This window comes from Simochromis diagramma, unplaced genomic scaffold (genome assembly GCF_900408965.1).
Source record: "Simochromis diagramma unplaced genomic scaffold, fSimDia1.1 OVJJ01000617.1, whole genome shotgun sequence".
NCBI classification, from domain to species: domain Eukaryota; kingdom Metazoa; phylum Chordata; class Actinopteri; order Cichliformes; family Cichlidae; genus Simochromis; species Simochromis diagramma.
This window is the reverse complement of record NW_024386953.1, coordinates 868,747-883,073: the sequence shown is the minus strand read 5'-3', so window position 1 is coordinate 883,073 and position 14,327 is coordinate 868,747. Positions and strand designations below refer to the sequence as shown.

Sequence of the window (14,327 nt, the reverse complement as noted above, 5' to 3'; positions counted from 1 at the left end):
CATAATCCACCAAAAGTAATACAAAGTCATACCCTCATGCACTATGGTGAAATGGCCAGATGAGATCCATGCCAGTGCACTTAAATGGACCCTCCATTAGTGGTATTGAGTACAACATCCTGGGCTGGATGCACACCACAGGCGCACATCCCTTCAAATGCCAAAACCCCCCCAAAAAAAAACAGGCCATGATTTGTTCCCTTTTTTATTGCATGTGGCCAGAAATTGGGTTATAATGAGCTGCCTGTAAGATCATTTCTCAATGGCTTTTCTGCACCATCAACTGGGTGTGCCTGCGTGGAGCCCGAGTCCACCATAGCCCGGTCTGTACCCACTTGGCACCTTACTAGAGTACTGTATACTCCTGGACCAGAGGAAGTCGCTGGAGGGCCAGTGACATGGAACACTCGCCCCATCTCCATCAGCGGGCACTCCCAGTGGACATGTCCCAGCCGCAACTCCAGCACTCCTGCCCCAACAAATGTGCTGCTCTCATTGAGGGACGCAAGAGAACCCACACAGGGAGAAGTGTCATTACATATTGGTGCCATTAAATGTTGGCAGCCAGTGCACTACAGCTGCTGGCTACAGTGGGACCTCACAGGGTCTCCTCCTCCGGGCCCGGACAAGCCAACTTGCTGCCAGCTGCGGCTGCCACACCAGCTCCTGCGGCGCCAGGTGATCCTCAGCCAGTATCACATGAAAATGGACCCCGTTCCACTTTTTCCACTGTGAGCCACCTCGTGAACTTCTCCAATGTTAGCATATTCAGCAGCCTTTCCCCTTCATTGGGCCAGTCTGCAGGCACCTGGCCACCGCCTTATGGAGCCACCTGGCATAGGCAAATGGCCAATCCCTCAGCTCCATCCAGAACCAACAGGAGTGGTCTTAGGGTGGTGAAGCAGATCTAGGATCACTCAATGGACATCAGGAAAGTAAGTTTTTGCTACAACCAGAAGGCTAAGTGCTGCCATCTGGGCCTCCCTGATGATCTCCAACTCTGTTGGCCAGTCTCCCGTCGCACTGCCCTCTAAACCAACTGCACCACCCCTCCCCTGCAACTGAGCCACAGACCCCACCCTTCCACACAGATCTACTAAAAATCTCATAAGAGTCTGAACCTCATTGACCTTGACCTGAAGGTTAAGGTTAGAGGTCAAGTTTTCTGAAAGTCTTGTGAATGTGATAATTGGAGAAGTAAGTCATCCAGGACTTTGACACTGATAACATAGGAGTAGTAAAAATCTCGGACAAGTTGGAATCTCAGTGTCCTTGACCTCAAAGTTAGAAGTCAGAGATCAGGTTTTTGGAAAACCTTGCGAATCCGATAACTTGAGAAGAAGGGGATGTAAGATTTTGAAATACATACTGTAGGTGTATCTACTAGGAGGCTGAGGGGTACCACCACCAGTATTTTTATTTTGATGACAGATGTAGACTGTTTTTTGTCAAATCTGAGTAAACTCCAGTATCTTATTGTGCTTTCACTGTGTCATCTTCAACAGAAAATGTTAGATTATCTGAAGGACAAGAAGGACGTGGGTTTCTTTCAGAGTCTGGCTGGTCTCATGCAGTCATGCAGGTATAAATAAGATTTCCTATTTCAGGGCTGAAGCAAGTATTTGTTGTCATCATGTAGAGGGTCTAACTCTTTGTTGTGTTATGTGAAAAAAAGAGAGATGTGATAAAAGTAGTTTTCCATGCACCAAGACATCTCCACTGCCTTGTATACTGCGTTATGCCATCTTGAGCAGTAGTGAAGATATGTAAGGATACTCTTTGTAAACTTAGATTCAGCTTTCACTACTGTCCATCTGGTCACCAAACCTACTGGCTTACAACTTTCACACCTGTCTACCACAGGATCAGTGACCTTCTGACTAATCGCATCCAGATGGTTAGATTAGGCCCCTGCTTCTCTTTCACTGTCACATTGAACACCAGCATTATTAAGCTGTGTGTTGAACCTCCTTTTACATCCTCTCTACCCTCTGCATCCCAATCAATTTTCCACACACCACAACTAAGTTTGATGATGAGAAGACTGTGGTTGGCACATCTCAGAAGAAGATGTAACAGCCTTTGTAGATGAAGCCCCAGGATGGGATACAGAGAACAACCCTTAGCTCTACCAAAACCAAAGAACTCGTGATAGATTACTGGAGGCACAACAAATATCATAACCCAATACACATTGATGGAGACTGTGTGGCAAAGGTTCCTGTCTTCGAGTTTCTTGGTATACAAGCTTCAGAAAATCACTCCTGGTCCAGAGACTGCACTTATCAAGGCACAGCAGAGATTACACTTCTTGAGAAACTCCCCCTTCATTGCCATTCTGCATCTCTGTAAGATGTGCTGACAGCTCAGTGGCAGACAGAAAATCCCTTCAGAGGATCTTAAAGTCTTCCCAGAAACTAGCTGTACTCTAAACTCGCTTCTTTGGGGAAACTTTCAGCTCTCACTGCCTTAGCAGAGAAGAAAACATGATTCCATTTTGCACATTACCTGTTGAAGTTACTGCACTTTGGCAGACGATTCAGGTCCCTGTAATCATGAACAAACAGATTTATGAACTGCTTCTGTTCCAGAACCATACTAGAACTGAACTCTGCCAAACACTTATCTTGACTGACTGCCCAGCAAAACAGTAGTTACCTTTGCATTACAAGTACATGCTTCACTCTACCATAGTGCAGTAATTCATATTGTATTAAATTCTAGTTATTGTGTTCTCTTGTACTGTTGTGTGTTATATTTCATATCATTATTTCTGTTATATTTGCCAGCACCTTCTGCAAATTTGGTTGTACTTTGTGCAATGTTATTAATCTGATCTAGCGGGCAACTTTGTGTGCTCAGCACTTTTGTTTTTCAGGAAATGGCGAACTGTACAAACTCTTTTAGCAGGGTTTAAATTATTATTGTTTATATGTTGAGGTTCTTGTCATTTTGGCTACAAAAGTTTTACTTGGTTCTATTTGCTGACAGTCTTCCTAGGAAGGTAGTTAAAGGCACAATTGTAGCAGAGAAAAAAAAAAGCCACCAAACAACTCAAATAAACCAGATGTCAATTTAGGAAGAGTGTATGTCAGCCTGACTGAGCAAATGTACAGACCATACACACATAAAGGAGATGGACAATGGGGCATTCAAGACAACAATGAAATAAAAACATTGAAAACCACATGAGAGACCAATATTCAACATAAACATGGAATAAAACTGCTGGTCAGAGACTTGCACATATGGGATAAATCCACGGAAAAGGAAAACACTCATCAAACAAGGGCAAGACAAAAACATGAATAGAGCAGAAATGTGATGGATGTAGTGATTCACACTATATTTGTCTTTGTTTTAGTGTTCTGGATCTAAATGCATTTGAGAGGCAAAATAAAGCAGAGGGACTGGGAATGGTGACAGAGGAAGGATCAGGTAAGATTCCCCATGTTTATACCTTTTGGGCTAATTTTGAAAAAATACAGAAACGAAAACCAAAATTTATGAAACATCTCTTTTTCCGGGATGGAGTTTGACGACCTTAACTTTCTACCTATTGAAAGCATAGAGAATGTTAATATTAAAATACTTAACTTATCTAGGTCTAGTTAAAATATTTAATTAACCTAAAGATGGTCAGTTTAAAGCTGCTTTTAAAACAACACAATATTCTGAAATAACCTTCAACACTGTAGAAACATTAAGATTGTAGAGAGCCACCATTTATTTTTCACATTGCTCGTTATAATCAATAAAAAGGTTTTTTGTTGTTTTTTTCCTGTGTAAATGAGGTGGTAATTCAGTGTTGCTGGTTTGCGTGCATTATCAAGTATGATTTTCTGATGTACAAGCGTGCTGATGATTTGTCTTGTACATCTCTTGTTTGTAAACATTACAAAGACTTTTCAAACCATAAAAATATGTCGCCACTCTTCCCAACTCCATGAAAAAAGTACAGTATTCCTCTTAGTTTGATTAGTAGTATAGTAGTCAACACATTAAAAATTATAATTTGATTATCTAAATATAAAAATGTATATTAGTGTTACTGACAGTGTATTATACAATGTTTCACCTTGTACAGTGCTCCTATCCCTGAAGACTACATTAGGAAATGATAAGAAAGCTAGATTTCGGGCTACGTTGAAGACTAAAAGTCATACCAAAAGTTGACTTTCAAAATGATTAACACTGTACAAACTGTTTTTGCCTGTCTTTGTCCCTCAGGACTTTTACATAGTACTGTAAATGCATATCATTGATGACAAAAGCAAATAAAAAAGGTTCTGGTGGTATATTTTTATATATTTTAGGTTTTCTTTTAATACATATTTTTTTTATTCCACATGACGAAAAAAAGAGCTCTTTTCCCTATATGTAATCTTTTCCTTTGTTTCTTACTTTCTTTCTTACTTTCTTTCTCTGTTTCTTTCTTCCCCCTGTTTTCCTGTTCTTATTTTGGTTTACTGCACTTTCTTTCCTCCCTCAGTCATCACTCATGAGCGTGGTAATTATGCCTTCTGCCATTTTCTTGTGTGTTGGTTGGCCTCTCTCTCTCTCTCTCTCACACATACACACACACATGCACGCACGCACACACACATGTTGTGTCAGTTCTGTCCAGGTCCTGAGTGTGGACCTCTAAGGATGTCCTCAACCTGCTCAGTGCTTGAAGCAACTTTTTTTGCTTCAACTATTCTAGAGGTAGCCAGTTATTACCAAAGTCTTCTTGGTGCTTTTTATAATACCTCTGGGTCTGTAACTGATCTTTGTAGAAGATCTGTATTGAAGATACATAAATATTACTCCCCTTGTAATTTTAAGGTAAAATGTATCTTGTCATTCTTTTTAACAATAAGCAAACTCATTATGATACTTTGATGAAGAGTTTTAGAATTAAAAAATAAATAAATACATTTTAAAATAAAAGAAAATCAAGACAAGGCGGAAGTGGTGGAATCACAGTCTTCCTGCCACAACCTGCTGATCTATGGCTCCCCCTCATGATTTGTACAGTGTCTGGCACATTGTGAAAATTAGAAAATGACTAGTAGTCCCCCCAGCACAGCACACCTCCATCTGCCACCCACACCCCCGAATCTTACAGTTAAACTTATGTCAGCTGATTGTTGTGTCTCAGTACTGGAGATTGTATTGTGCTGGTTGTTAATTGTTGTGAATTGTACAACTCCCCTCTGTGTTCTCAGCCACAGTTTCTGTCTGTTTCTGGCATTCAGGGCTGCAATGAATAGATTGAATATGTCTAACCAGATACCAAATAAAATTGTAGACTAGACCTCTATTAAAGTTGCACACTTTAAGATTTTAGAATAAGGTATTGTATGTCTAGTGAAAGGTGTCACGGGTCATCATAAACCTACAGACTGTTATCAGTAATTTAACACAAACAATGCCGCTGCTTTCAGCTCAACATGTGTTAAAGCATCGTTCAGCTCCCTGCTTTGGTCTGCAGCTTTCCAGTTTGGGTTTTAAACATTAACATTCACCAGGTCACCCAGCAATTAGGGATAGGGTTAATTTCATTTTAGTCATGTGGTAAACAAACCTTTCAATTCTCTTACTTGTTTTTTTCACCTCACAGTTCTGATATAATATTTTCAAAAGGTTACATGTATATAGTTGTTAAAAAGAAAGTACGCCCCCTTTGAATGCAAAGATCGTAATTGTCCTTATCAGGTTCTAAAATGATTAAATGCAACCTCAGATGAACAACACATGGCATATTGAATGATGTCATTTATTTAACACACTTTAAGACAAAATGCAGAAGCAGCGTGTGATTATTGGATCTGCAATAACTGACAAGAAATATCCAGAAAAGTCCAGCCATGGCAATTCAATCAGAATGGATTCTGGACTTTGACTGGGCCATTGCAAAACCTTGATAGTTTTGTTTTTTAGCTGTTCTCTTGTAGATTTGCTAATGTACTTTACTCATTAACCCGTTGCATTGGCCCTGTTTGGGCTGTCGAACAGAAGGCCTCCCAAATATTTGACTCGAGAATGGTGGTATACAGAGGAGTTCATGTTGTCTGCAAGGTGCGCTGGTCCTGTGGCTGCCCCTTCACCACTGTGCCTATAGTAGTTGGTATGAAGCGTTTGTGTCGATATGTTGTTTGGTTTCGCCAGGTGTGCATTATGGACTGACATCTCCAGTTTGGCCTTGCATGCCTTAAAAACATTCGGCCTCATTTACAACAGTGTGTATTCAGAAATCAGTGATTCATGAATCTTTTGTGCCTGAATTTGTTTGTACTATATGAACATCCACTCCTTAAAAAATTGGCAACTATTTTGAGCGTTTCCCACTTGCGAATAGTCTCTGTCACCGCTGTTTCCACTGATGTTTTCTCTTTGGCACTGTGTTAATACAGATATGAAAGCTCCCAACAAGCAAACTGCCAAAACTTCAGTTTTTGTAGTCATATTTGACAATGATCAGTTAATAAATTACACTGCCTTAGCAGCACCTGGCTGCTAATTACCCTTAATCCTAAAGATGCTCTTAGTTACAGTTAGTAAACATAAATTTACTGTGGTGTATCACATCGTTGAAAAGCTGAGTTTGATTTCTCTAGCCAAAACCAGGCCTTACTACTGTCACACCTGTTTTCAATCAAGAAATCACATAAATAAGACCTCCCTGACAAAGTAGAGTACACCAAAAGATCCTCAAAACCAGATATCATGCTGCCATCCAAGGAAATTTAGGAACAGGTGACAAAAAAAGTAATTAAGATCTCTCAGTCTGGAAAAGGAAAAGCCATTTCTTAAACCTGTAGGACTCGAACGAACCACAGTGAGAGCCATTATCGACAGATAGCGAAAACAAGGAACAGTGGCAAACCTTCTCAGGAGTGACCAGCCGACCAAAGTTAACCCAAGACCACAGCAACAACTCATCTAAGAGGTGACAAAGACCCCAGAACAACATCCAAAGAGCTGTAGGCCTCATTTGCCTCAGTTTGTGTTCATGACTCCATCATAAGAAAGAGACTGGGCAAAAATGGCCTTCATGGCAGAGTTCCAAGACAAATCAACTGCTGGTAAAAGGAACATAAAGGCTTGTCTCAGTTTTGCCTGAAAACATCTTGATGATTCCCAATACCTTTGGGAAAATAGTCTGGGGACTGACTGATGAGACAAAAGTTTAACTTTTTAGAAGGTGTGTGTCCCGTTAGATCTGGTGTAAAAGTAACACAGCATTTCAGAAAAGAAAATCATACCAACAGTAAAATATGGTGATGGTAGTGTGATGTTCCAGGACTGTTTTGCTGCCTCAGGACGGAAGAATTGTGGTGTAAATGGAACCATGAATTCTGTTGTCTACCAAAACATCCTGAAGGAGAATGTCCGGACATATGTTTGTGTCCCCAAGCTGAAGTGCACTTGGGTTCTGCAGCATGACAATGATCCAAAATACACCAGCAAGTCCACCTCTTAATACTTACAAAGTGGCTTAATGAAAGTCCTGACCTGAATTCCACTGAGATGCTGTGGCTCATTGCCAGTTTGATAATCTGAAACATCTAAATGTGAAAAGAAGGGGGCAAACAGTTCTTCACACCACTGTATATCCGTGATCTCATTCTTATAGTCACTACCCGTAGCTCATGATCATAGGTGAGGGTAGGGATGTAGATCGACCAGTAAGTTCACAAAAGAAATGTAGACTGGCTGGGCAAACTCCCACTCACTCTGAAATATCCGTAGGAGGATGAAGAGCTGGTCCAGTGTTCCACGACCAGTACGAAAACAGCACTGTTCCTCCTGTATCCGAGGTTTGACTAATTAATTAACTTTCCACTACACTACTATAGACCTTCCCAGAGAGGCTGAGGAGTGTGATCCCCCTGTGGTTGAAGTACACACTCTAGCCCACCTTCTTAAAGCCCCCAGAGGCACATCTGCAGATTTCCATGCAATGCGTCAACCAGGACAACCCAGGGCCTTTAGGAATTTAGGATTCCTAACCACTTTGAGGCAGTCTTTTTCCATGGCCTCACTGAACTCCTCCCACACATAAGATTTTGCTTCATCTATCACCCGAGCACAAAAACAGCTGAAAGGTATGTGGCTCTGCTGGTACCTGTCAGCTGCTTCCAAAGTCCCTAAGGCTACACAAGCCCTGTAGGACTTCTTCAGCTTGATCGCTCCCTTCATCTCCAGCACCCACCATCTGGTTTGGGGATTACCATCATAACAGGTACCAACCACCTTGCCCCTTTCAGCATGCCCAACAGTGGAGGTTGTTGAGCAACCTCCACCAACCTCCAGCAGCATTCCTTCGTCCCTCGGAAGGCTGGAGGTGAGAGTCGAAGATCTCATGAACCAGGGCTTCTGGCAGGTGTTTTCAGCACACCTTCACAATTCTGTCCAGCATCCTTCGCCGCCACCTGATTAAACCCACCGCCAGGTGATGATCAGTTGACAGCTGAGCTCCTCACTTCACCTGATTTTCCAGAACATACAGCCACAGATCTGATGATAGGGTCGCAAAATCAATCACGGACTAGTGGACCTGATCATTGAAGTTTCCCAGTAGGACATCTCAGTCACCAGATGAAGCACCCCACCCAGTGACTCCAAGAAGGCTGGGTACTCTGAACTGTTGTTTGTGCTTATGCGCCAAACGACCGAACCCATTCCCTGACCTGAAGGCACAGTGAAACAACCCTCTCTTCCACCAGCCAAAACCACAATGTACAGGCACAATGTAAATAATGAAACAGTACGTCTTGTGTTGTTGTTCATCTTAAGATGGATTTCACTAATTTTAAGACCTGATAAGGTTTTTTTTTTATGACCTAATTATATAAAGCCTTCAAATTGAAAGGGGATGTACTTTCTTCTTCATGGCTATACACACAGAGATACTCACACATTATATATGTATATATATGCACTGCTTAAAGTTAAAGGAACACTTTGAAAACATTGGATCCCAATGGGGTAAAAACCATGCTAGATATCTACTAATCTACTAATATGAACTGGGTAATGTGTTAGCAATGAAAGGACATTCATTGGAAATGAAACCAATGAAATCAGAGTGAAAAAATAATGTGCGCAGGTTAGTCCATTTTGCTGACATTTCCTTGCAGCAACTCAAACTTGGTAGTTTGTGTGGCCCCCACATGCTTGTATGTATGCCTAACAACATTAGGACATGTTCCTAATGAGATTAAGCACAGTGTCCTGGGGGATCTCCTCCCAGATCAAGACCAGGCCATCAGTGAGCTCCTGGGCCGTTGGAGGTGCAATCTAACAAGGTTGGATGGACTGAATGTAGTACATTTTACAAGTACCTGAGGTATACTGTTGGATTAGGTCTGGTGAACATAGGGGCCTGACTAGTCAGTGGTATCACGTCTTTCATCCTCCAGGAACAGCTTGCATACTCTCACCACATGAGGCCATTGTCATGCACCAGGACCCACTGAACGACCATAGCGTCTGACAGGGCCTGACTTCCAATAGGTATCATCCCGATACCTGTTGGCAGTCAGGGTGCTATAGAGATTGAAAATGTGACATCATTCAGGGGTAAAACCGCAAAGGATTCTGGGAACACGTGGCAAGCGGTACTAGTGCACGCAGGCTTTCAATTGAAAACAGTCACACAGCGATAAAAAGAAACGCAAAAAATGTCAAGAAGCTGTTGTATTATTAACTGCAATAGCCAGTCGCATGACAGCCACGGGAAGCCAACGGGTAAAGAGATCGGTTGTTATCGGATGACGTCGTTGAAGAGAAATTGTTCGAGCCATGTTTCCAAAGTAACAAGTAGCCGACGGATGGCCTGGATTGCAGCCATTCGAAGACCAAATATAACGTCCCAGAACACTCCAGCTCACAGGTTAGTCTGCTCCAAGCATTTCCACAAAGGTCAGAGTTTTGTAGTAGGTAATGCGTCATTTTTCATAACATAATTGGTGATATAGGTTACAAGCAAGTCTGGCGCTGAACAGAAATTGTCGCGCTATGCTCCTTTGTTTATTGTGCATAAATAATGAATTGTCCTGACAGAATATTGCGTTTCGCTTCTGTTATTACCATGGTACAATGACAAAAACATATACTTTTATTCACAGGGTAAAACAGGTTTTTTTGTATCACTAATTATCCAGTACGATTACAGCATACAATATTATTGTCACTGCTACATTTCTGTAACGAACCAGAAATTATTTCCACTACTAATTAATTACCGTTGAGCTCAAAGGTTATATTAATAAACTGTTAACGAACGTGTATTTATGACGACGATTTGTGAGACTGGTAAACTTACCTTTGTTCGTACGATGGTCTTTCGTTCTACACGGTGCATTTCAAGGTCCTGTACCCATCTGTCGGTAAACTGTACATGGGCTTGTTGCAGTGACCTGAAGTTATTAAACTTCATGAGTGTATGCACTCACTCCAAGAACCGTATAATTATAAATTTGAGCGTGGTGAAAGTTGGGCAGCACGCTAACGTCTTTTGTCCACTCTGTGTGCTCGTAAGGGTCTGACCCTTTCACTCTGATTTTTTCCTCGTATCTTTTCTTTGAGTTTTCATCAAGTCTGTCTTTGTACGGACCGGCTTTGTTCTCCTTCGTTTTGTACATACCTTTTTTGGGGGGCAAAGAAAAAGCAAGAAGGTATTGGAACCAGAGAATGAACGTTTTGCGGTGCTGCAAATGCTTGCGTTTGATGCATTGCTTTGATTGTTTTGCCACTAGTACCCGGCATGCAATGCGCGAAAGTCACGTGGTCTGTCAATCTCTATTGCCTATCCTGTTGGTCTGTGTGTTTGTCCATCAATATGCCTTCTCAGACTATCACTGACCCATCACTAAACCATTCACGCTGATGTTACAGGCAGCATAACGTTCTCCACTGCGTCTCCAGACCCTTTCACGTCTGTCACACGTGTCAAGGTTAACTTAATCTCACCTGTGAAAAGCTGAAATGCTGAATGGTGTTACTGGCAGCATAACATATGATTGTTTGGCCGATAAGTTCACACCAGTGACCATTTTGTAGGTCTGGCAGTGCTCAACGTGTTCCTACTGATGGGTTATGGTCCTTTTACAGTGCAGTCCTTCTAGAATAGCTCCCTATCTTCTGAAATCTCCTCCATGCTCTTGACTGTGCTAGGAGACACAGCAAATGTTCTGGAAATGGCACGTATTAATGTGCATCCTGAAGGAGTTGAACTACCTGTCCCCTGTAGGGTCAGCTCTATAAGATAACACCAAAGCAGCTAAACTGATCAACAACACTCTCTGTTACTTAACTCACTATACCATATACCGTAGGTTAACTGCCTTGATGGTATCTTGATGGTATACTTGGATTAAAAAGTGTTCCTTTAATTTATATATAATGTGTGTGTATGTATGTATAAAATAAACTAATTAATTGCAGCCCTTCTCATTTCTAATCTTTTTGTACATTTCGCCCTCTTCAGTCTCCCTTCCTTTTCTTTTTCCTTTTGAATGTTGCACTTGAGACATGAAAGTGGCTGTTTTTGGCCATGCTGCTCCGCCAGTTTTGTGAAATCTGAACCATCTTTTCTTCCTTACCCTCTTTTTCTCTCCATTTACTGGCTGAGATGTGTTCTGTACTCACTGTATTTGTTCATTGTATGTTAACAAAACTTGAATAACCATGATCTTATAACTGATTTTTTTAGATTTTATGTTTGAACTTATTTTCACCCCAGTATTGTGTCTTAAGCTCATGGTTTGGTTGTATATGTTGTATGTGTGTCTATAAATTGTAACATTTTTAAAAGACTAGCAGTGCTTTCATTTTTATCTTTAGTCAGTTTTAAGCAAGCCTTTAACATACCGATGTTATTGCCTTTACACTACCAGTTGTTTAAGTTTCATTGTAAGGACATGAAAAGACAAAGAGTTAGGGAACTGTTGGCTGTTATTTATACATTTGTGTTGATGCTATTGATCTGTGATCTACTAACAGTTTATATACAAAGGCACCACCAATTGATTTTATTTCTGACAGCATTCTTCCAAGAACAGTGCAAATATGTGCGTGAGGGAGTAACAGTACACCAGTAGAAAGTGTAAGTGCAGGTTTTACATTTGTGCGTTTCTCTGAAAAAGTATAGTAAGTGAGATCAATGTGGGGAGGCTGGAGGAGAATCTATATTATTCATATAAAAGCATATACATATGTTAGAAATTTTTCTCTTCTTTTTTGTGGTCTTCAGGACTGAGACTCCTGATCATTTATAAATCTAACCCTAAGTCTTATGATTGAGCTATTTTATCCATCCAAGAATTTAATCCTGCCATTGTAGCACAAGGTGATTATGTAGAAATCCATGGGGAAAAAAAACCTTGGCTCGCATGAGCTGTGCTCTCAGTAAACAATGTGGAATTGTTTGGCCAGAGAAGTTCACACCAGTAGCGTGCTGGGGGTCAATTTTTAGGTCTCTGGTAGTCCTCATCCTGTTCCTCCTTGCACAAAGAAAAAGAGCCCAGTTTAAGTCCAGCTTATAGTTCTGTTTAGAATAAATTAATGTGTTAACGTGTGAACTATTGTTACCCATCAGCCGTAAAAGGCTACGGGGAGCAGAGATGGGCAGTAACGCGTTACTTGTAATGAGTTACTGTAATCTGATTACTTTTTTCAAGTAACGAGTAAAGTAAGGGATTACTATTGAAAAAATGGTAATTAGATTACCGTTACTTTCCCGTAGTAACGCTGCGTTACTGCGTTACTAAAACCGTGATTTTTTGCAAGAATGTCTCACGACAGTGACGTAAGCGAGTGCGCCGTTAGTGACAACAGCTGTGTGCAGATCAACAATGGATCACATATCGATTGTGGGAGAGAGTATGAGCGTGCAGCATTTAAAGCGTGGAAGTACTGACCTTACTTTGAGTTTGATTCCATAAAAAGTGACAAAAACATTAGCGTCCATCGTGCGTGGGAAGAAAACTTCTTTTTACAGCAAAAAAACCCCCTAAACTTCCAAGCAAGCACCGAGTGCGCAACGACGTAATGGGAAACTCACAGAGAAACTCGCGGATTCTTCAACTGACCGCAGCACACCTGCACCAGGGTAAACCTCCGCCTACCGTAGTCCTGCTTTGCAGGTGAAAATAGAGCAACAGGACCTCTGAGTCTTTGACTTTATTTATTTTCTGCTGTGTTTTACTTGCATCTATTTGAAAGAGTGAGTGTAAACTAGAGATGGCACGATACCACTTTTTTATGTCCGATACCGATACCGTTATCATAAATTTGGATATCTGCCGATACCGATATGAATCCGATATAGTGTTTTTTAATCAACAAAACTGTTTTTTAAATATCTTGCTGCATTTTGTATAAGTTCATACTCAAGTTTAAAACAACAACTACACTAAAGCTATTCTGTTATACCTGTATGCAAAAAAAAATATTTCATAGTTCAGCAATACTGATCAATCTAATAAACTTAAACCTACACCATCCTCCCTATTCTGGTATTTTAAAGAGTACTTAGCATAAATATTAAGCAACCTAACTAATAGGGTTCCAACTCCCAGCAACAACAAAAATAAATAAATAAAAAATGGGGAACCACCCCTCACGTGCCACCTCATGATGCTTAATCGACGTAATCAACCCTAATTTGATGCAGTGTGAAAAAAAATGCACAGAAATCAATTATTTTTCAAGAAATATTAAATAGATTCAACATCTTTCTTCAACAAAATTGCAGACTGCACAGATGGTACCTTCCCAAAGGAAAAAGTACTATAGCTTACTAGGGTATATATATTAGACTTAATAGTTACTATATACAGTAATTGACTTCTATTCATTTTACATCAAATTAAAACTTTGGGTGTCAGATAATTATTTATTAAAAGCTAGACATTTTAAATGAGAATAAGAAAGAAAAGTATGTCTTTGTGCCCCCTTTTCCCTGTTAATGCCCTATCGGCTCCCCTGGCTAAACTTTGCTAGATCCGCCCCTGCACAGTTACCAGCCGTCAGCTACAAAGATCCTGGTGTAGAAAGTAATATTAAATAAATTCTAACAACAGCTGATCAAGCTTAAACGTGCTGCTGTTGTTCAGCTGCTGGTTTCCTCTTTCTGGTGCAAAGTGGGCCAAAAGCAAACAAGAGAGACGGACTCGCGACAGAAAAGCCGATCAGCTGATCATTAAACAGTTTCATGATTGAAGTAGCAGCAAGAAGAGGCAGTCGCTTGTTAAGCTTAACGCAGGAATGCTTTACAAACATTCAGAGATGGACTTACACACTTGCTTTACTTCTCTCGGGATAACTTTGTCGGA

At 40.8% G+C, this 14,327-nt stretch overlaps 1 protein-coding gene across 8 annotated transcripts in view; it reads left to right on the top strand.

Moving 5' to 3' along the window:
- The window catches only part of ryr2a (ryanodine receptor 2a (cardiac)), a 262,686-nt gene that overhangs the window by 197,987 nt on the left and 50,372 nt on the right, over positions 1-14,327 (top strand). For 6 of the 8 annotated variants that reach the window (XM_040038551.1, XM_040038550.1, XM_040038548.1 and 3 more), the window contains exons 87-89: positions 1,506-1,582; positions 3,365-3,438; positions 4,493-4,510. In XM_040038551.1, coding sequence (XP_039894485.1) covers positions 1,506-1,582; positions 3,365-3,438; positions 4,493-4,510 — 169 coding nt within the window. The remainder of the gene's footprint in view (positions 1-1,505; positions 1,583-3,364; positions 3,439-4,492; positions 4,511-14,327) is intronic. The other 2 variants (XM_040038554.1, XM_040038553.1) reach the window with 1 other exon arrangement.